This window comes from Maniola hyperantus, chromosome 10 (assembly GCF_902806685.2).
Source record: "Maniola hyperantus chromosome 10, iAphHyp1.2, whole genome shotgun sequence".
Classification (NCBI taxonomy): Eukaryota; Metazoa; Arthropoda; class Insecta; order Lepidoptera; family Nymphalidae; genus Maniola; species Maniola hyperantus.
The window spans coordinates 10,902,879-10,927,341 of record NC_048545.1 but is presented as its reverse complement, the minus strand read 5'-3'; the positions used below and the strand labels follow the sequence as shown (position 1 = coordinate 10,927,341).

At 36.7% G+C, this 24,463-nt stretch overlaps 1 protein-coding gene across 1 annotated transcript in view; it reads right to left on the bottom strand.

Moving 5' to 3' along the window:
• The window catches only part of LOC117985902 (suppressor of lurcher protein 1-like), a 66,889-nt gene extending 44,394 nt beyond the window's left edge, over positions 1–22,495 (bottom strand). The window contains exons 1-2 of the mRNA XM_034972703.2: positions 22,158–22,495; positions 11,304–11,340 (exon numbers count right to left, since the gene is read on the bottom strand). Coding sequence (XP_034828594.1) covers positions 11,304–11,333 — 30 coding nt within the window. The 5' untranslated portion in view covers positions 11,334–11,340; positions 22,158–22,495. The remainder of the gene's footprint in view (positions 1–11,303; positions 11,341–22,157) is intronic.
• Between the last annotated feature and the right edge of the window lie 1,968 nt (positions 22,496–24,463).

Below are 24,463 nucleotides of genomic sequence, written 5' to 3'. Positions count from 1 at the left end.
ATAGGTTTTAATCGGGGACCCTTTCAGATTTCTTCTTCATTTACTCTCTAGTAATTTGTTTTTAAGCTGTGATAGCTTAGTGGTTAGGACGTCCGCCTTCTAATCGGAGGTCGGCGGTTCGTACCCGGGCACGCACCTCTAACTTTTCGGAGTTATGTGCGTTTTAATTAATTAAATATCACTTGCTTTAACGGTGAAGGAAAACATCGTGAGGAAACCTGCATGCCTGAGAGTTCTCCATAATGTTCTCAAAGGCATGTGAAGTCTACCAATCCGCACATGGCCAGCGTGGTAGACCATGGCCAAAACCCTTCTCACTCTGAGAGGAGACCCGCGCTCTGTGGTGAGCCGGTGATGGGTTGATCATGATGATGAATTTGTTTTTACGAAGCCAAATTAAGTAATTAACTTTCATGTTAGTGTTGTTTAATGGTATAAAATTTGATGTAAAATTAATTCGATAAAGTGAAAAGAATTCTTCACACAACTTAATCGGCAGATACTAGATAGTAAATACTATGAGAAGCGGTGATAGCCTAGTAGTTAAGATGTCCGCCTCTTAGTCGGAGGTCAGGGGTTCGATCCCGGGCACGCACCTCTAACTTCACGGAGTTATGTGCGTTGTATATGTCGTCTATCGGTTGATGATGTTGATGATGATGTAGGAGAACTAGAGTAACTGATATAGCTCAACGGGTTGCGAAGCTAAAGTGGCAATAGGCTGAATGCACATAGTTCGTAAAACCGATAACGTTGGGGTCTCAAGCTAGAATGGCGACTTCGCACTGAAAAACGCAGCATTAGAAGACTTCCCACTAGGTGAACAGACGACATCAAACAAGTTGCACAGAGCCGGTGGCTTCAGCTGGCGCAAGACCGTGGTGTGTGGAAGTCCCTACAAAAGACCTATATCCAGCAGTGGACGTCTATCAGTTATTACTGATGATGATGCAATAAAGTATAAAATAAATAAGTAATTAATGATGATGAGATAGTAGTTTACGATAAAATAAATGGATGGATGAGAAAGACGGAAGACCGTGTATGTTGTCGCACTCATGGGAATGCCTATGTCCAGCAGTGGTCGCAAACAGGCAGTTTGATTGATTGATTAGAAAGTATTTCGGCAACCGATAGATATCCACTGCTGGACATATTATTATTATGTCGTTTGCAGGGTCTTCCCCGAATCACGATCTTGGGCTGCTTGCATTCCAGCTCCCTCATTTGAGCCAATCTTAAAGAGTTTTTTAATTTACCAACAGATCATTCTAGTGGGAGGCTACGGCCGTGGCTAGTTTACCACCCGCCGTGCACATAAAGCTGGCACAAAGCCAAGCTGCCAAGCGATTTCCGGTCCCAATGCCGTGTAGAAACAGATAAGGACAGGTATGTGTGCAATAAAAACCGCCGCATCGCTTTGCAAGTTAGCCCGCTACCATCTTCAACTGCATCATCACTTACCATCAGGTGAGATCACAATCAAGGGCTTACTTGTAATGGAATACAATATTAAAAAAAGATAAACCTAGTATACCTGCCTATCTCGAAAAAATACATACCTATTTAGCATATCCATATTTAGTCCAGCCATAACGGAGAGAATAAGCTAGTATAGGTATTTAAAAATTTAATCAACTTTAAACGAAATTAATGAATTATTAAATAGTAGTAATAATTAAATTGCATAAACAATCCATTTGCTAATTGGCGTCAATCATAATCCAATTCAATATTAATCATAGATTTGACAATATCGTCATTAAATATTTGAGTAGGCCGACACACAGATTAATTTAATTGCAAATACAAAATAGAATTAATTTAGGTATTAATAGTAAATAGTTGGTTTGACATATTTTAAGGAAAGCGCATTATTTTTACAACACCGCTCCCTATGACCGCTCATCTTTTAAAATCAGAAACATTTCATTAAACTGCCATGCTGTTTTCAAGTTACCCACCGGCCATCTTTGATTGCAACGTCCTTATTAAGTTATTACCAAAGTCAGAGCTAGAAATTCACACAGATCTACCCAAGCGAGAATTCGCTAAGACGTATTAAGAAAGGCCATTTTTTATTCCTAAACAATTACATAAGCCGCCTTTTCGTTGCCGCGCTATTTCCGAACGTCTCAGTTCGTATTAGCATAACAAGGAGACTTGAATTTACCATGAGTTTCTCCGTCATTTAACTGCGTGGAACGCTCATTTGTTACCAACTCGCTCTCAACTACCTTTGTTACACGCTTTGAACGACTTTGGTGGTGCAAAGTTAGTTTTAGAGTTCAGAAAGTTGACTACGGATGGAATGACGTCTTTGTTAGTTACGTGTAGCTTTCTTTTTGCTTCTTTTTGAGTTAAGTACTTTTATGTTACTAGTTTTGAACTTTCGACGTTTAACTTGCGTTCTTTCAAATTTTACTTTTTTACTTTATTCGATCAAAGCTTTACGGCTCACTGTGATCTCGTATAGGTTAGAAAAATAGTTCTTTGGGGTCCAAGACAACTTTTCAAGTCAATTTTGCCACAGTCACTGTTGGATGCCATGGCTGATTTTGTCATAGCAAATTTATATGAGAATCGGGTAATTTTTTTGCTTCATCCGCATCGCTCATGGATGAAAAACAAAATTGACTGATGCCTGAACCTGTCAACTAATATCAGCTTGTATCCTGAAAATTGACATAGACAAATGACCTTTTTATCCCGGAAAATTAAAGAATTGCCACGGGATTTTTGAAAAGCCTAAATCCACGCCGTTGAAGTCGCGGGCATCAAATAGTTTATCATAAACTTGATATGGAATCCTGTTACACGGGTTCAAACATTCGATTGGAGAAATTGTGAAAAATCACTCTTTCTCAAATGTTTTCAGATTTTTGTAGAGATATTATGTAGTTTTAATTAAAAATTAAACTACAAAATTAAAACTACACACGCGTAAGTACTATACGAATAAACTCCTCTTATAATCTTCCCAAATATAGTTTTAAAATTAAGTAATTGAGGTAACAAAATATATGTAGGTCGGTCTCTCCACCCACTCTTATATTAGGTCGTTCAAAACTCATAGTTATTTTTAAAAGTTATTTTTCTACAAGCACAGCATTCACAAACGATCCACTACCTATTAGCGTGACGAGAGACCGGAATTCACCGTGAATTTCCTCGTCATTTACCTGCGTAGAGAGTAGAGAGCCCATTCGTTACCGACTCACCGTAACCAACGTTTGTTACACGTTTCCAAAGGTTTCAGAAGCACAGATAGTTCAGGGTGCAATTTCGCATGAAAGCCTTTACGCCTAGTAGTTACTAACTCTATTTTTTATTTCCTGAGTTAGATAGATTTGAAAGAAAACTATTATTTAGGTGCTTCCATATAGCAGTTAAAAATGTTAGTACACATTTGCTACCAAACACAACAAAAAAAGTGCTGTGTGAAAGCACCAAAAAAGTTTTATTGAGAAAGTGCTTTCTTGAACCTGTAGAATATCTCTCTTTAACATCTAGGAATTAAAAAACGGTGACAATGTTTAGTGGATCGGTCGGATCCAGTCGAGGTCCAATTTGGGGGAGACTGAAATTCGATCCCGGAAACGCACCTCTAACTTTTGAAGCTATTAGCGTGACCGCTATAAACCGGAATTCGTCGTGAATTTCCTCCTCATTTACCTACGTAGGGAGCCCATTCGTACCGACTCACTGTAACCGACACGTTTCCAAAAAAACCGGCCAAGTGCGAGTCAGGCTCGCGCAATGAGGGTTCCGTACTACAGTCGCATTTTTTCGACATTTTGCACGATAATTTAAAAACTATGATGCATAAAAATAAATAAAAATCTGTTTTAGAATGTACAGGTGAAGACCTTTCATATGATACACCACTTGATGTAGTCACTCACTTCGAAAGTTGAAAATACTAATTATTAGTTCATGACCACAATTTAATTTTTTTGGTGTGATCTAACCCTAAATTCACGGTTTTTAGATTTTTCCCCAAATGTCAGCTATAAGATCTACCTACCTGCCAAATTTCATGATTCTAGGTCAACGGGAAGTACCCTGTAGGTTTTTTGACAGACAGACAGACAGACAGACAGACAGACAGACAGATAGACAGACAGACAACAAAGTGATCCTATAAGGGTTCCGTTTTTCCTTTTGAGGTACGGAACCCTAAAAAGCATGCCTGATGAATAACATCTTTAGGTTGGATTCATTTTGCAAAACGTTACGTCACCCTCTATTATTATGACTACAACTCTCTGGCTTAGTGAATTTATAGCTTTTTTATCTGATTTTAGCTGTGAAAGCTATTGTTTTATCTTGACGTAATAAATTTTCATGAGAAACTTTATCCTATTATTTACAACTAAACATTAATTACTTTATTTGGACTGAAATATTAATAAGCTATTGAAGTTGATAAAATTTCAATTAATTTTCAGTTTACATAAAATTTATATTTATTGAGGAATGTTTCACAATGAAAATTTAATCACCACCTGTGCTTGATGTCCCTATCAAAATTATGTCGAAATAAAGAGGTGAGGTAGGTAATAATGTTTGTTTGTTCACGTTTATATAAATAAAACATTTTGACCTCATTCCACCCTGCTTTTTCTACAACCGCACCGCGCGTCACCGCAATTTCACCCTCACCACCTGGGTGTCCGGTGCACATCGAGCGTCCGTTGTGCCAGTTACTTCTTATTCCTCCTCCACGCACATGCAAACTGTGGAGCCAACTCCCATCGGCGGTGTTCCCACTAGATTACAACATGCAGTTATTCAAGGGGCGGACGAACAAATTCCTGACAGGCGGCAATGCATCGACAGTTCCTCTGTTGCTGCAAATGTTCATGGCCGGCGGTATTCACTTAGCACCAGGTGACTCGCCTGCTCGTTTGCTCGCTATTTCTATTAAAATAAAACTAATGAATTGAATGACTCCACGGTTGGGCAAATGCACTCCCTTTTTTCCACAAATCCCTAGTTTTTACTTCATTCAGCCTTTTTTTGGTTGCCCAATACACTTACATATAAAATACATAACATAAAAAATATAATAATATTTTATTTACATTGTTATGCAAAACGCTATTATAAATCAACGCCAGAATAAAAGCTTGTAGCACTACCAAAAACTGAACAGTTATGCACTGCTCGCTGCGTATGAACAAAAAAGTGAAAATGTAAAAATTTTAATGCATTTCCATTGTCATTTGTCCGTCGATCCGTTTCAAACGATTTCGACGCTTCCATTTGCATGGATCCATTAACCACTTACCCACTTTCTAACTCAAATGAGCATCATATTTGTAACATCAAAATATACTTAAAGTAGGGAAATACCTTTACGTTAGCTAAACAAAGGAATTTGCAAATATCAGAGTTATTACTGATTTTTTTTTCAGTTCATGGCTCGGCCTAGGATTTAGTGGGTATGTTGTATTGTGCCAGAGAGTCACACAGTGACAGTGAGTCCACATACCCGCTCTTGTGCGGTATGCGTAAATGCATTTTGACCAGCGGAGAAAAAAGGGCTTTGAATCCAAGACGATATTATGAGCCATGTGCTAGCCACTTGCTAGCCACAAGACGAATAAGCCAGTTATTGGTATTAAACTTTATTTAAAAAGTTAGCTACTAGGAAAATTAATCTGTCAAAAAAAATCATTAACCTAGTATACAAATGACAAAATCCTACCATCGATTAATCAAGTGAATAAATAAAAAAAAAATTCACTAGTAACCAGAAAAACACAAAAAGACACATAAAAATTAAGAATCTACAGAAATTAAAGCTAAACATAAATGAAGCTACGAGCAATTATTTTGCACATTGCTGAAATTTTCATTTATTGCTGGGTATTGCAGTACCTAAATTTCTTCATGGGATCGTAACGTAATAATTTTATCTAAAGTGCCTGGAATCGAGGAATTTCAATTAAGTAAGCCCGTGTAAGGCGTACCTTTAAAATATATTATATCGTTTAGAAGTTTGTCTAAAAATCAAAAGATGGAATACATTTGAACGACAAATAAGACATTATAGAATATATTTGCAGTACGAATGGCTCTTACCAGCGTCAACAGCAGCCCTGGCGCGCAGCCAAATGTGGAACACTCTTTAGTCCAACATAAATAATCGCAATTGTCAACATTACAACACTGTACTGTGTAATGTTCTTGTGAATGATATATTGCGAACGAAGCGTTGTGTAAAACGCTAACTCGTTTTAAAATTAACGTTTTCATAACGATATTAATCGTGTGTATTTATGTGGAGTTAGTATAAACTAGGTAGGTACGTATGAAAGATTTGTTTTGCAGCGAAGAAACAGTTTTCTATTTATTTCAAAACTTGTTCATAAATTATAAACGCTAAAATTGTTCATAAATACTACCATAACCCATACTAGTATTATAAAATCAAAAATGTGTTTGTCTGTTTGCCTTTTCACGGCACATCCGTTTAAGTATTGTATTTTGACGAAATTCGGTATTGAGATAGCTTGTATCACGAAGACGAACATTGGCTTTCCCTGGAAAATCAAAGAAGTCCTATAAGCATATTATTACGAATGTAGGTATTTATATCTAATGAATACGATATGATATTGTGACAAACATAATCTTTGCTCTGTATATGAAGAGGCTCAATGAGCCGTGAACATTGAATGACAGACGATAAGACATATCAGTCGAAACAGATCCCATATAAAATTTTCCACGAGAATTTCACTCGAATATTTCCAGTATCTTGAGCTTTATTACAACGAACGTAAGGTTGAGATTATTCAATATAAAATATTATAAGCTCTGGCTGTGGACGTAAAAAGGCCGTATCTTATATTAGGATAAGAGGATTAGGAGTGGTGTCGCGTTGCGTCCGCTTCAAATGACTTGATTTCAGCTAGTGAGGCTTCTTCCATATATTTTCCGGTTATATCCATGGGTTACATTATAAAATTATATTGGCCATATGGCATAGTAGCTGTGGTAGCCTAGTGGTAAGGACGTCTGCCTTCCAATCGGAGGTCGGGGGTTCGATCCGGGCACGCACCTCTAACTTTTCGGAGTTATGTGCATTTTTAAGTAATTAAAATATCACTTGCTTTAACGGTGAAGGAAAACATCCGGTGATGGGTTGACCATGATGATGATTGGCTATATCAATCCGATTCCTGCTTGGATTTCTGTAGCGATTCATTTAATCAAGACACACAGCTAGTGTGTCAAAGCCAAGTTCTATTAAGACAAAAATTATAATATTCTTTACAAAAGTGTAAAGGTTCATGAGTTGATTGAAATCAGATTCTAAATCGATGTTGAATTGTTTATTGTTTTATTTGTTGGCACTGTAGTAGCATAATAATAGTACGCCTCAGGTTGAAATGGCAACCGGGGAGAGAACGCCCCGCACTCCCGCACAGCCCCAGCGCTAGCCCGGTGCGTGCGAGCACGGGTGACGTGCAGGTGTGCGAGGCGTCCTTCCCGCCTCATACCCCGATTGCTATCTCGCGTACTTATAGGTCTTAGGTCTTAGTGCAGCTTTTAAGTTAATATTTAAAGCCTTAGACTAGAGCGTGGTTATGTGGCCCGAGAAATATACCTACACGGTGCGACCTTTTGAGGGCACTTTCGTTACTCTTATGAGAGACAAATGATAAAGGTAGAAAGAGAAGCGTTTATTAAATTTTAGGCCGCAGCACTGCGCGAGCTGAATTGCTTTTTTTGGTAGTGGGAATTGCGTTTTATTGGGCAAGATTTCTTAAGAGCTATTTATTTTAACGTATTTATGGAGTGAACCTTCTGTCTGGAAGGTACTAGCTAGAAGGTCTCTGCTGAGACTGTACAACGGACAACCCCTTATTATGTACTCATAGTAAAGCTTTTAAATAATCACAGCGGTCTACGTAGTCAAGTGTAAAACTTGCTAGGAAATTAAACACACAAACTTTAACCACCAAGCGCTTCCACAAAGCGCTGGCCTTCCTAACTGCAGCATGAGGTCATGGTCATGTCATGACATGACCCGATAATAAGGTTTTATCTTCAAACCTACAAGCTGAACGTATTCAAACATCACTCCGGTTGCCTTTGAGGTGTTCCAGTATTTATAATCGTTTTTAGAGTTCCATACCGGTCCATACAAAAACTGGTTCCGTACCGGTTCCATATGAAAACCGGACAAGTGCGAGTCAGACTCACGCAACGAGGGCTCTGTACTACAGTCGTATTTTCTCGACATTTTTCAAAAACTATGATGCATAAAAATAAATAAAAATCTGTTTTTATTTTCTGTTAAATCACAGATTTCCCACGGGATATTTAAAAACCTAATTCCACGCGGACAAAGTCGCAGGCATTAGGTAGTACCAAATAAATACGAATGGAAAAACAACCACATTGATCATACTTTTCATCTCGATTCCAGATATTACTTAATGTCACTCCTCTACATTGAGATTGACAAATAAATGGACAGGAATCGACTCGGTCGATCTAAATTGAAAGATTGTGATAGAAGATACCTTGCCGAGCTTTTTATTTATGTATATTGTAATGTACTCGTAGCACGAAATAGCTTTATATACGGTAATTTTTTTTAAACACTTAATCCATTTAAATACTTAAATAAATATTTTTGTCTTTGACTAGCTTATGCTCGCAACTTCGTCCGCGTGGACTACACAAATTTCAAACCCCTATTTCACCCCCTTAGGGGTTGAATTTTCAAAAATCCTTTCTTAACGGATGGGTACGACATAATAGCTATCTGCATGCAAAATTTCAGCCCAGTCCGTCCAGTAGTTTGAGCTGTGCGTTGATAGATCAGCCAGTCAGTCAGTCAGTCACCTTTTCCTTTTATATATATGGACTAGCTTATGCTCGCGACTTCGTCCGCGTGGACTACACAAATTTCAAACCCCTATTTCACCCTAAGGGGGTTGAATTTTCTAAAATCCTTACTTAGCGGATGCCTCCGTCATAATAGCTATCTGCATGCAAAATTTCAGCCCAATCCGTCTAGTAGTTTGAGCTGTGCGTTGATAGATCAGTCAGTCGGTCAGGCAGTCACCTTTTCCTTTTATATATATAGATTTCAAAGTAACTTTGAAACAATCAACGAAAATATTGTGTTCTGAATACTTCGACTGTACATGATACTACACAGCTTAAGCTCCTAAACTAGCCAGTTTAATATAAAAGATAGCACTACTTTGAAAGTGACCGCAAAAACCTTTTAGGCAAAATTAGTTTTGAACACTTAAACATTTCGCAGTTTGCATCTAACTAACCAAACAAGCGGGTAAGTACTAAAGTAGGTGCCTAAACAAACACTCTCAAAACAAGTCACGAGTTTCATTACATTTTAGCAAAATTCCACGCGAACTATTTTGAAAATAGGCCTAGTCGAGCGTGCACACTGCTTAAAATATAAACGCAGCAAAACCTTACAGTTAGTTATAATCTCTAAATAATTCATCGTTTGCCATACTTTTGCATTTATAATAATAACTAGCTGATGCCTGCGACTTCGTACGCGCGGATTTAGGTTTTAAAAATCCCGTTTTTGAATCAGAAATCATCAGAATTAGATCATAATTTAATTCGGATCATACACTACATACACTAGTGGATACCCGATGTATAGGTACTACTACCCTTAAATCCTGTTTCAAACAGTTTCGCATTATTGCCTTTCTAATGAATCAGTTTGGGGCACATCGGCTGCATGGTTTCAAAGTTTACAACGGACATAGGTACACATTTTTTTGTGTTTTATATAATACCGGGCCCAGTTGGTTACGTGGCCCGAGAAATATACCTACCTACGGCGGCGTGTCCTTTGAGGGCACTTTCGTTACTCTTATGAGAGACTAGCTTATGCCCGCGACTTCGTCCGCATGGATTTAGGTTTTTAAAAATCCCGTGGGAACTCTTTGATTTTCCGGGATAAAATGTAGCCTATGTCCTTCCCCGGGATGTAAGCTAACTCTGTACCGAATTTCATCAAAATCGGTTGCACTGCTGGGCCATGAAAAACTAGCAGACAGACAGACACACTTTCGCATTTATAATATTAGTATGGATTAAAAGAAGATTGCAAGTAGGTATAGGTACCTATACGAGTATGTTTAAAAATGCTAAAACTTATAACCATCGATACAGAATCGATGCTTATAACAATAAATTCTGTCACATACATTATTGGGCATGTCACATAATATATCGGTACGAAATACATTTCCGCAGCTTCCTTTGCAGAACCATTTTAAAATATATCCCGCCAGAACGCGATATCTTTTTAAGTGAAACGTTTATTTCTGCCTTATCTACGGATACCCGTTAACATGTCGATACCACAAAGTAGAGAAGCTCAATACATCAAAAACCGGCCAAGTGCGAGTCGGGCCTCGTTCTTTTAGGTTTCTGTACATAATTATGAACATCACATCTTCGGTGTACGAAATATTTCTTTACCGAATTAGAACATTGCAATAAGAGCGGTTACGCACTCATCCGAACCGAGTCCGTGAAAATACGGATATAAAAAACTCGGACCGAACTCGGATATTGCTTACGCACTAATCCGATCTCTGATCCAAATTCTACCCATTCAGTCAGTGGACATCGTTGACATATCTACGTCATATGTCCGATTTGAATCTGAGGCCCTTTTTTTTGAAGTAAAAAAAAATAAAAATCATAAATTGTTGTTCTCAATACATATTGTTTAAATACATTATGGTACATAATATACCGACTTTTTTTATTTCTAACTAGTTTAGTTTTTGAGATAGCCCCCGTCATGAAAATGGTCTAAATCTGACAATTATTATTCTAACGGCCCTATATTTCCTTATTTTTTAAGGTAAAAAATAAAAATACAGACAGACGGACGTACAGACAGACAGACAGACGGACAGATAGACAGCAGAGTGACATAAGTAGGGTTGCGTTTTTACCCTTTGGGTACGGAACCGTAAAAAGTAGAACTTCGTGAAAATATTACCTTTATTGCTATCAAATTTTATGACTGAAATCGCGTGAATTTTAAATCAATTTTAAGTGTATTAATGAAAGTTACAAAAGCATTCATTTTGTACATGATATTTACATTACAGCGTGATAAATTTTATTTTTGTTCCTTTATATCACGTAAATCGTATATTTTAAAATACTATTAAACTGAAATTGTAAATGTGAAATGCAAAAATAAATAAACAATAATTATTTATCTTTTACACGATAAAGGTACTTAAAGTCTATGCAATGAAATTTGTTACCTTCATATTTTTAAATCCTCTTGGCTGCATTGCAAATCTGGAAACAAAAATGAAATTAATTAATAAATATTGAATCATTTTTATTTAAATTGTGTTACATTTAAAAAATCCGTCGTAAAAAAAGCGTGTCAAATTGCTTTTTGTAGGTCATGGATGTTTCTGAAAGAGTTTAATTTAAATACCTTTTTTCAGAGAATGCCAATCTACAACTTAGTTATTATCTTAACTTGAATTTTATTTTTACAAAAATCACGAACGTAAAAATACCAATTGTATTTTTTAATGTACATAATAGAGACAACGCGTGCCTGATTTTCGTTATTTTATAAAAGCTAAAAGTTTATCTGCGTATTGCCTCCAATATTGGGAGGAATGTGTTTGCTTGGATGTTTTTTAGATCATGGTGATTTTGGGAGATGACAGGTAATAAAGGTGTAAAAAATCTTACGTCAAAGTATAGAGTCTAATTTTTTATATTTTTCAGAATAGTATTATAAATCACGTCATGCATTGCCAGACACTTAGTATCATTGCAACCCCCTGCTAGACACCCTTAAAATTTAAAAGTTTAAGGGTGTCTGACAGGGGGCTGCCACGACACTATTATGAAGAACTCTTAAGCATGCAGGTTTCTTCATGATGGTTTCCTTCACTGTTAAGGCAATATCGCATACTGGCGATGACTTTGTATAGACATAGAAATCTATAGGTATGTTTTAGTTTTATTGTAACAAAAAGTACGCTGCAATATAAACAAAGACAGATAGTCTATCTTTTGTTTGAACTGCTATTATTTTCATATAGCAATCAGCGGACTCATTTAAATATCTCGACGCCGCGCTATTTTCCTCGGTTCCATAATAGCGTCATCAGCAAAATTTTTCCGTTTGTTGCAGAGTAACAGACAAAAGAGCCACTATCGCAAATATAATATCAACATTAAGACGGGCCATTAGGTTGAATGATAGGGATTGGCTACTTAGGCAACATTGAGAGATATAATACGGGGCCATTTTCCACGTTTAAGAACTGGTGCCCGCGATAAAATCACTCTTATCAGCCCCTATAGACAAAATTGGCTGCCGCAAAGAAAATGGAAAAGTTTACTCTATGTTTCTACCAATATTTGGGAGTGGCATCCCAATAAATATCTTGCTAGATAAATTAATTAAAAAAACCGGACAAGTGCGAGTTAGACTCGTGCACCAAGGGTTTCGTACTACAGTCGTATTTATTCGAAATTTTGCACGATAAATCAAAATCTATGATGCATAAAAAGAAATAAAAATCTGTTTTAGAATTCACAGGTGAAGCCCTTTTGTATGATACCTCACTTGATATAGTTATCTTACTTTGAAAATTGAAAACACTAATTATTTATTAGTTCATGACCACAATTTAATTTTTTTTATGTGATGTAACCATAAATTCACGGTTTTCAGATTTTTCTCCTTGTGTCTGCTATAAGACCTACCTACCTGCCAAATTTCATGATTCTAGATCAATGGGAAGTACCCTGTAGGTTTCTTGATACACAGACAGACAGACAGACAGACACAGACAGACAGACAACAAGTGATTCTATAAGGGGAACCGTTTTACCTTTTCATGTACGGAACTTAAAAATTAGTAGTAGTAGGTATATCACGTAAAGTCAATCAAGTGATTGGAGGTGTTACACACAATCATATAGCGATTTTGGTGTTGCAAAATTTCAAGAACATCCAGATACATTATGATACTCTCAATATTATCGCTATTCCCTCGATATAGGATGACGATATAACGTATCATCGCGTGATAGTATTGAAAGAGTAACAGCCCCCTTACACTATCTATAACATATTTCAAGAACATTCGGATATAATGTCGATGTTGTTTGAATGCGATACTGTCAATAACTTCAACAATGCCTTGATTTGGATCATGTTACGCGTGGATCCTGTACCGTTGTCGGTTGTGGTATTCACATTAATTAGGACTGATAGGTATAGACTTGTCGTCCAAAAAGTTTGTAGATTAAATTTGCTTTTTGCTGAGCATATTGTGATAAAAACTATAAAATTTCCACTCACGAGAAATTTTATTAAGCTGCTATTTTATGAGGAATCTCATAAAATATGCATCATATTACTATGAAAAATATTATGATAGTGAAACTGTTCGCACAGTTACATGACCGTGCGATGTCAATGCATAACGCATTTTTATTAGTAGTTCGTCATGATTTCATCATAAAACACAGTCGAAAAAGCATAGGCGTAGACATTCAGATTTGATGATTGGTGGATAGATTCACATAAAACCTTTTCACGCCCGCCATATGGCTAGGCCTTGCACTTCAAAAAATAATTTCATGTTGATTCAGTCCATGCACTTTAATAATTTTGTGTGAACAAAGTCATAATAAATAAAAAAAACCAGCCAAGTGCGAGTCAGGCTCGCGCAACGAAGGTTTCGTACTCAATCACTCAAAGTATTTTTTCGACATTTTGCACGATAATTCAAAAACTATGATACTTAAAAATAAATTAAAGTGAAGACTTTTCTTATGATACCCCACTTGATATAGTTATCTTACTTCAAAGTTTAAAACACTAATTATTAGTTCAATACCACAATTTAATTTTTTTGTGTGATGTAGCCACAAATTTACGGTTTTCATATATTTCCCCGAATGTCAGCTATAAGACCTACCGACCTGCCAAATTTCATGATTCTTGGTCAACGGGAAGTACCCTGTAGGTTTCTTGACAGACCGACAGATAGACAGACAACAAAGTGGTCCTATAAGGGTTCCGTTTTTCCTTTTGAGGTACGGAACCCTAAAAATACAATTTTTGCCAGATTACGGCCCAGTCCCTAATACGTCACAGTTCAGTCAAGTGAAAAGACAGAGAGTCTTTTTACTTGACTGAACTGTGACAATTTCGTGCGTGCGGAACTTTTAGCGTGGATAAATGTGCAATCAGCTTAATAGTGGAGAAGGCTCCAACAAATAATTCTACGGTTAGAAATGCTTTAGATAGCTGGTACGGACGTAATAAAATGACTTGAAACTTTCATAGTCTGAATATTTTGCGATGCTGTGGTGAGACAACGAGTATTAGAAATTCAATATTTTTTCATTTGATCCACATCAGCGTGCGTAGTGTTTTTGATCAGCAATAATTTTATGAATATTGATTTTCTTCTTTGTGTACAAGTCTTCTTAAATACATAAATAATACTTATACAAAATTAAATACCTACAACTAGTACATGTTAAGAGTCTAAATCTTTAGTTATGTCTGTGGCAGGTAAATCATCATCATCCTGATCAAACCATCGCCGGCTCACTACTGAACATGGGTCTCCTATTAGAACGAGAAGGGTTTGGGCATAGATCGCTTCGCCTGGCCTACTGCGGACTTCACACACCTTCAAGAATATTGCGGAGAACTAGCTTCTCTAGCATGCGGATGTTTTCCTTTACAGGTAAAGCAATCAGTGATATTTAATTGCTTAAGACGCACTTAACTTTAAAAGTTAAAGACTCAGGGTCGAACCTCGGATCCCCGAATAGGAGGCCAACTTCTTAACCACTAGGCTATCACCGCTTTACCGCTAAAGAAACCCCTTTGCCCTACCGGCAAAGCCATGCCATGCCACCAAGCGTTTTTATTAAACCAAAGGGGCATGGGTTTAATAAAAACCGGCCAAGTGCGAGTCAGGCTCGCGCAATGAGGGTTCCGTACTACAGTCGTATTTTTTCGACATTTTGCTAATTCAAAAACTATGATGCATAAAAATAAATAAAAATCTGTTTTAGAATGTACAGGTGAAGACCTTTCATATGATACACCACTTGATGTAGTCACTCACTTCGAAAGTTGAAAATACTAATTATTAGTTCATGACCACAATTTAATTTTTTTTTGTGTGATCTAACCCTAAATTCACGGTTTTCAGATTTTTCCCCAAATTTCAGCTATAAGATCTACCTACCTGCCAAATTTGATGATTCTAGGTCAACGGGAAGTACCCTGTAGGTTTCTTGACAGACAGACGGACAGACAGACAGACAGACAGACAGACAGACAGACAGACAGACAGACAGACAGACAGACAGACAACAAAGTGATCCTATAAGGGTTCCGTTTTTCCTTTTGAGGTACGGAACCCTAAAAAACTAACATACCCCTTCCAGGTTAGCCCACTTCCATCTTAGACTGCATCATCACCACCAGGTGAGATTGCAGTCATGGGCTAACTTGTATCTGAATAAATAAAAAATGCATAAATTAAAGTGACCTAATATTGGATATGGGAATTGGAGTTGGGTTAATATAATTTCCGAAAAAGTACCGATAGACTCTAGTATCTTATTCATTAGGTCATAGAGTGAATGTACTTTATACTGTCATTCCGTAATTCCTAGTATTACAATGCTGGACAATATAAGCTAGATGCCTGTCTAGAAATGCTCTTATGTATTACCAAGTATTTGGACATTTGAAGAGGTCTTAACATTATGACATTTAAGATTAATGCCGACCTTTGTAAATTATTGTTTTGTTGAGGCCGTGGGTCAAACCCCATTGTTCGACAGTGTTAGACTTACGTTATAACGGGCAAGTAATTTTAAAGAATGTAACTTTTAAAATAAATTCTAGAAGAACCTTTTGAAAGAGAGAGGGGTGGGGGAGGGGGGGAAGAACAACCCTATAATGGGTACTTTAGGTAACTTTTTCGTAAAGGGTATAATATCTAAATAATTATATAAAAGGGAAAGGTGCCTGACTAACTGACTGACTCATCTATTAACGCATAGCTCAAACTACTGGATGGATCAGGCTGAAATTTGGCATGCAGATAGCTATTATGACGTAGGACGAAGACGACTCAGAAGACGCAGGTTCGAATCCTGCCGGTTCTGCAATTTTGGATATGTATTTAAAATTATTTAGAAATTTCGTTGAAGTGTAGGTAAAATCATTATCATAAAAATTATAAAAATAACCCTAGCACAGCATAATTACAAGTACTACCTACTTGTACTAATATTGTATAGATATAATAAGACCAAAGCCAAGCCGGCTTTGGCCTATATAATCCTTTACAGAGCGTACAGAAGCGATCACTTTCTTTTCTTTCATAATCCCGAAACAAGGGAGTTTGGTGCGCAAAACACTTAATAAGGCACAGACTAAAAGAAAAATAGAGGCAGAAAATATATAAATTAATAAAATAACAAAAGAAATTAACTAGGTACATAAACTCAACTGTCTTACAACACGATGCATGATAATTAGGCTATGGAAATATGTAAAAATACTTGCAACACACCACCCGAGCTAGACCACGATTCATCATCATCATCACCATGATCAACCCGTCGCTGGCCTATAGAGCACGGATCTCCCACGGTGGCCAAGTGATTGGCAGACTTCATGTTCCTTCATTTAATGCAGGAACTCTTTTGATTTTCCAGGATAAAAGGTAGCCTATGTTAATCAGGGTATAAGCTATCTCCGTTCCAAATTTTAACTACATTGGTCCAGTTACTTTGGCGCACACATCGAAACTTTGATATTTTTAATATTATTATTAAGATAGCAATATTTTTATTGGTGCTAAGAGTGCTAGCTTCACTTTTATGAACACTCTTGGTCCCAAGAGCTCCATCTACCATTTTCTTATAGTCCATGGTAATAGGCGTAGGAAATATTATATTTGCCGGTCTGGCCAGCAATATCGGAAATTCATTAATAACGTTACAGCTTGCTCTAATTTCACCGTGACGAGCGGGTATTTTGTATTGAGATATTTGTTTTATTTAAAAAACGTTCTCATTAGCAAATCCACCACCCGTGCCGCAAAGTTGCCGGCTTAATGGTGTTTTACAGGATGAGTATATTTCGGGAAGTATGTCCGATCTTGTCCCTGCATCACTTTTTCACCATTTCACAGCAAGATACCACTTTCCTTATCCACCCACTCCCTGCTTTCTTTTTAAGTCGTTGGTCCAGCAAACTGATAGTTGAATATGTTTTTAAGAACTGCAAACTGCTATAGTTTGCTTAGTTTAATCTATAAGATAAGTCGAAAACTACCCCTCAGTCAGGCCAGTCCTGTGAAATTAGATTCCTGAATAAAATCCTGAATAGACCTTACTGAAAATGGAACTAACAACTTGTTTTAAGATTGCGGCACCAGTCTCACTTTGGGCCTTGCAGGAACTTTCTCAATCGAGATAAAGATTCGCTGGTTTATGAATCGACCCTCCTTTACATTATGTATGACTAATATTTATTACCTACGTTAACGAAATAGGATTTCCGATCTAAATTGGCTTATTCGAACCAAGATACCACTATCTATGGCCACTTAGCAAAGTGCTCGAGTGGCATAAATAGCTCTCACATCCAGCCTATTAAGGCACATGTTATAGAGATTTACTGATTTAGAGCGGTTATTAGGGGCGTTTCAAAATACTATATTTAAGACTAAGGTAGGTTAGGAAAGGTACGGTAAGACTAGCTGATACCCACGACTTCATCCACGTGGATGTAAGTTTTTAAAATCCCGTGGGAACTCTTTAGTTTTCCGGGAGAAAAAGTATCTTGTGTTACTCTCCAGGTCTTTAACTAACAAATTTATCTATTGAAAAAATAACGCTAATCTGTTGTCCCGTTGCGGAGTGATTGAAGGACAAATCAACAAACAAACACACTTTCATATTTACAATATAGTTAGTTAAGTGCAATTCTCAGATAAGTTGCCAGATCACTTATGAGTAGTGTGAAATATTTATTTTTCTGTTTTTAATAGTTAACAATTAAACAATTTAGTGCAAGATTTCTTATAGGATTTTTACTCCTAAACTAGGAAAGTCTGTATTTTAGAAGCAGGTTTTATTTTCTTTTATTCGTAATCCTTAAAAAAATACCAATCCTATGCTTTAATTCTGTAAACTAGTATGCCGTGAGAAAACAACCATTTAAATGTGCAAGTGCAAATGCGACTGGTTTTTCAGGTAGTAAAACAGATTTTTGGGTATGAGAACCATGATATAACATAGAATAGAATATTATAACATAGAATAGAATATAAAAGATAGACCAGGGCGTTCTTTACTAGCTAATAATATTGAAACTGAAGCAAAGATTAGCTAAAATGGCATCTCATGATTTTTGATTTTTAATGCTTTGTCCTGTCTATAAGAAATATAAATTTAAATATCTTTAGTATAGGTGTAAATTGATTGGAGATTTTATGGATAAAGTTATGGTTATTTTAGTACAGAGCTTTTCAATTTTGATCAAGGGTTTGTGAAAGTCCATTCAATTAAATACTTTGAATCTGTATCTATTGAAATCTACTATTGAATCTCCGACATATACCATGTTGTGAATGATTTATATTGACACTAGCTTATGCTTGCGACTTCGTCCACGTGGACTACGCAAACCCCTTTTTTAACCCCATGGGCGGAGCGAGACCAATAATTAATCTATGCCCTTGGGGTTGAGTTTTTAGCGGGTTCTTTAGCGGATGTTATAATAAATATCTGTATGTCAAATTTTAACTCGATCCGTTCGGTGGTTTGAGCTGAGTTACGCGTAAAGCGTAATAAGTCTTAATATTTCTGGACATTTCTTTAACAAATCTGGATCTTGTGGATTGACGTTGGTTCCCTGGAAACGGGGACGGGCGCTAATGTGAGACGCAACTTGCGTTGACACATTGGCCCCGTGTTATATCAGGGAGACAGCATCAAGATCGGGAGCCGCAGCAGAAACATCTGAAAACGGCAAGCAGCGCAAGTATGCCTTTCCTTTCGAGAGTTACATTTTTGTTCCGTTCGCCGTGGAGACTTTGGAGCCATGGAGTTTTAGTGCTAAAAAAAATTACGAGACATTTAACCGCAATTAATAGCCTCATCTGGTGACAGAAGGGCTGGCTCATTTTTTGCGCAACTGATCAGCCTTGCTGTCCAGCGCAGAAATGCAACCAGTATTTTTGGCACCATTCCACGCGGGCATGATTTGTATAGTAATTAGATAAGGCTAGCTTTAAGTTTTATTGCAAATCTTAACTTACACTGGGCTTAAAAAGTTACAAATCTAATTCTGCCATTTATATTAGCTACTTATACAAAAGAATACAATAAAATAATATTAAGGTCCACCGCCTCAGAGTTATTATGAAGCGAAATTTTCTCAGCAGTGAAATGTTAATTAGCCGTTACCATCTTCATTTAAATTGTTAAACCAACGCCGGGGAAGGAAAGTTTTTATTCGTATAATATAAAAGTTTATGCTCATCGATTAAATGGTATAAAGTTGCGCTAATTTATACACTACGTCCCGTTCTATTTTGTTGAGGGTCGTGAGTCGTGACTCGTGACCCCTTCTAATCATTGCCTATACCTATGCAAAAATGCGTATGGGAAAGTATGGTGAGTTGGTTTGTCTTTACACCACGTCGCAACGGAGCTACGGATCGACATGATTTTTGCATGGGTATGATTATAAATCTATGGGTATAGTACTTAATTAAAGGTCTGGAGAATGACAAGCAATTTTTTTTGAAAAGCTAATCAGTAGGTACCCCTATTATAAATGTGAAAGTGTGTTTGTTTGTTGATTTGTTGGCTTATTGGTTTGTTGGGTTGTTGGTTTGTTGGTCTGTCCTTCAATCGCGTCGCAACGGAGTAACGGATCGACGTGATTTTTGGCATGGGTATGGTTTAATACCTGGAGAGTGACAAAGGCTACTTTTTATCCCGGGAAATCAAAGTTCCCACGGGATTTTTAAAAACCTAAATCTCCGCGTACGAAATCACGGGCATCAGCTAGTAATTCATAATATAGGGTTTTCTTGGTATTATAATATACTAGCTGTTGCCCGCGACTTCGCATTGATTAATCTGTTGCTCACAGTAGCAAGCCTGTGCTAGGAGTTTCATTAAAAAAAAGCTTAATTGCCATACAAATTAGAATGGTGTGTCTCTCTCTACGGCGTTCTATATGCATTGTATCGAAATGAGGACATGCGGAACCGTGTCGCATTTCTCGGCGCTACATTATCTTCTAACTCGGTACGCAGTATGTTTTACGTTTTTTTTTCTAAACGGAAGTAAAAATTTAACTAAGTAGGTAAATAGTTTCTCTCTCATAATACCTTTTCTATCTTAGATTGTATTGTCACTTATATGATAAGATAGTTGGAGTCAAGCTTCCTCGCCGAATAAAAAAATTGTAATCTTCACACTTGTTATTTTAAAGCCTTATAAGAATGCTAAATTTCTCTCATCGGGCATAACACAAAGTTACGCTTGGAGTTTCTCTACACGGTAAATCACTACCCATATTATAAATGCGAAAGTGTGTTTGTTTGTTGGTTTGTCCTTCAATCACGTCACAACGGAGCAACGGATCAATGATTTTTTGCATGGGTATAGTTTAAGACCTGGAGAATGAAATAGGCTACTTTTTATCCCGAAAAATCAATGAGTTCCCACTGGATTTTTAAAAACCTAAATCCACGCGTACGAAGTCGCGGGCATCAGCTAGTTAATCATAAATGAGGAGATCCTTTGAAAAACCGATATACCCCAATGGGGTGTGAAGCTGAAGTGGCATTGGGTGGGGCATACAATTCGATGATGTTGATGTGCTGGAATGGCGAATTCACACAGAAAAGCCCAGCATCAGCAAACCCTCCACTAAGTATACAGACGACATCAAACTAATCTTCAGATCGCTGATTTCAAGACCGTCTGTGATAAGATGGTGCAAGACCGTCCCGTATGGAAATCCTTACAAGAGACCTATGTCCAGCCATGGATGTTTATCAATTGAAAATAACGACAATCTTGTTCCTACAGGTATCATAGTGTGTTAAAACTTTAGACTGGACTAGTATTTTCAGTGTTAGGTGTTTAAGTAAAAGTAAAGTAAACTACTTAGTAAACATAATAATATTGCTAGCGTAATTCACAGTAGCGTACCATTAACGAGAAACTAAATGGAATGATATAGAATGAAAATGAGCCATCAAATAAAACTAAATGCGATCCTGTTGAGCTTCGCGTTGATTGAAAGTTTAAATTAACGAACCGAAATACTTATTGGTAATTTGTACCCTATTTGTGACCCTCGTAGCTTTAGTTTTAAGTTCGCGTAAACATTATCACCACTATATATTATCATCCTACAAATCCAACAACTGACCATCAAAAAAGTGTAATTTATTACTTATTTTGAATAAATTATTTGACTTTGACTTTGACTTTTGAGTGCAGTCCACAATAGAATATTGTAAAATGCTGGCACTAATTTTAGACATATTAATTTAGGTATTTAAGAGGTCTTGTACATCCAAATTAGTAGAATGCAAAGCTAATATTATTATGAATGCGAATAAATGACTGTCTGAAATGTCTGTCAGTATGTTACCTGTTCAAGCGAAATTTAGTGCAGAGATAGCATACGTCTCGGAGGCGGATAAAAGCTACTTTTTATTCTAGAAAATCTTAGAGTTCACGAGGCGTTTTTAATAGCCTAAATCCACGCGGACATTAGTAAAAGCGATCAGAATAATGTAGTTTTTGGATTAAAAACTTTTCACCTATTAATTCAAATAAAATTCGATAAAAGTTACAATGAACGATTTTTACCCAATTTAATACATTCATAAAAACTTTTTTAACAATGCATACTTTATAATAAGTGTTTTAATTATTGCTTTTAGCTTTTAACCGAAGTAGGTACTTATAAAAATAAAATATACATTAAGTATATACCGATTTCAGTTTCATTAAAAAATAAATACAAACACAAATTACAAATACAAAAAGCAACTTACCATTTATCGCACAACCGTCGATAAGATCTTCTTACTAATAATTGAAAGGCAAAAACTTTGTCCAGGATAACTTTCAAAGTCTCTTGTGTCGTACTTTAAACAAAACAAATTCAATAACACTGAAGAGTAGGTAAGATAACTTTAACAAACTTTACTCTTAACGAGAGCACAAAAACGTCAATACCCAATACTTCAAAGGACCGAAGTGGTTTTTAAATTCAATTTGTCTACAAATAAGGTTAATACGGATTACGTAGAGCTACGAGGTGGGAGCTACGAGGCGCTACGACGTAGACGACCGTTCACGTCTACGTCCATGCCGTATACTGATATGATGAGTTAGCATGCTCCATCTCATAATACAGCGAGCGGACCACTTGCCTTAAATAGGTCTATAGGGTAGCCTTTATTACTAAACCAATAAAGAATATTTTAAGACAGGATTTATAATTGGGAAGGTTGTACAAAGGGAATTCTACCGTGAAGATGTAAGGTGAGAATATTTGTCATGCCATTTTGCGTATTGGCTTTTGTTTTTCTTGTTATTTACTCACTCGCGAGTCTAATTTGTCTTGATTTTGTTACTGTGCGGTTTCATTTAGTTCGTAGGAGTACATAAAATACATATTTACTTAGTAATACCTACCCGTGACTTCGTGTATGTATTGTTTGTTAAAAGACGTTGTATTACATATTCTTTATCATGACAACTTTTATCTAACTGTTTTTTTTTTTGTTGTTGTTGTGCCTTATCATGCAAGCAGTCGGTGGACTATGAGCAGATTGGTTGGAGGACAGGATCGCCTGCGGCACTGTCAACTGCACTGCCAGGCGATTTGGATGGTTAGTAAGTCTTGTTCTGTAGTTGCAACTATAGCTTTTAATTTCTTTTTTTACTGTGTTGATATTTATGTGCTCACGGAATTCCTATATCTGCAAGAACCATGACGCGCTGGAGAACTTTATCTAACTCAATGTTTTTTAGTCATTTTATATTTGACTAGCTTATGCTCGCGACTTCGTCCGCGTGGACTACACAAATTTCAAACCCCTATTTCACCCCCTTAGGGATTGAATTTTCAAAAATCCTTTCTTAGCGGATGCCTACGTCATAATAGCTATCTGCATGCCAAATTTCAGCCCGATCCGTCCAGTTTGAGCTGTGCGTTGATAGATCAGTCAGTCAGTCATTCAGTCAGTCATTCAGTCAGTCAGTCAGTCAGTCAGTCACCTTTTCCTTTTATATATAAAGATTTTTAAAAACACATAGGTAAAAAGCATACAATAATATGTGAAATTAGTTTATTTTAATTAGCGATATCGTCCACGTGTCTAATTTTTCTAAATCCCGTAGAAACCTATTGTTATCTCAAAATAAAGTACGTATAATCTACGTATTATAGGTACGTGTATAATATGTACACTCTATATTCACTCTAGGTTACAAGATACGGCAGTGCCTAATGTCGTTTAGACCGGACCACCGGTTGAGGCGTATGGCAGTAACAAACAAACAGACATACTGTTGTATTTTTAATATAAAAATATTCACTTTACTCTGTTGTTAATATTACGAAATGTAAACGAGAGAAGAAAAGAAATAATAATATTTTTCTAATACATTTTTTCCTTATTCTAACCCTACGGCGCCATTTCTTATGATTAGGGCTTAACCAAAATATTATTCGCTCATATTAATTCTCTGGGGAGCGTAAAGAAATCAATTGAGGGCACTGGCATACGAATGCTTCCCGACAGGGCGATACATTTTCATTTGCCTGTCGCATCCGGAATCTGTGATTTGGAAACACGGGTTCGAACTCGAGAGCCAATACTTATCTTCTAATAATATTATAAGTTGCAATATTTTTAGGTAACTACACATATATACGTACCTACTAGCTGATGCTCGCGACTTTGTCTACGTAGAATTAGGTTTTTGAAAAATCCCGTGGGAACTCTTTGATATTACGGGATAAAAAGTAGCTATGTCACTCTCCAGGTCTTTATCTATACCCATGCAAAAAATCACGTCAATCTGTTGCACCGTGATTTAAGGACGAACCAACAAACCAACAAACAAACACACTTTCGTATTTATAATAAGGGTACTGATGTGTAAATTATTTATTACATTTATTTTTATTACTTGGAAGCTATTTGATCGTTAAGATGGCGCAATTCGGGGATCTCTTCATACAAACGTAGGAGGGTGATTACTACATTATTTGATATTGTACGCTCAAAACTAAGTATTATACCGGTTTAGCTTTCCATTATCTAGGTTTATTGATACATAAAACATT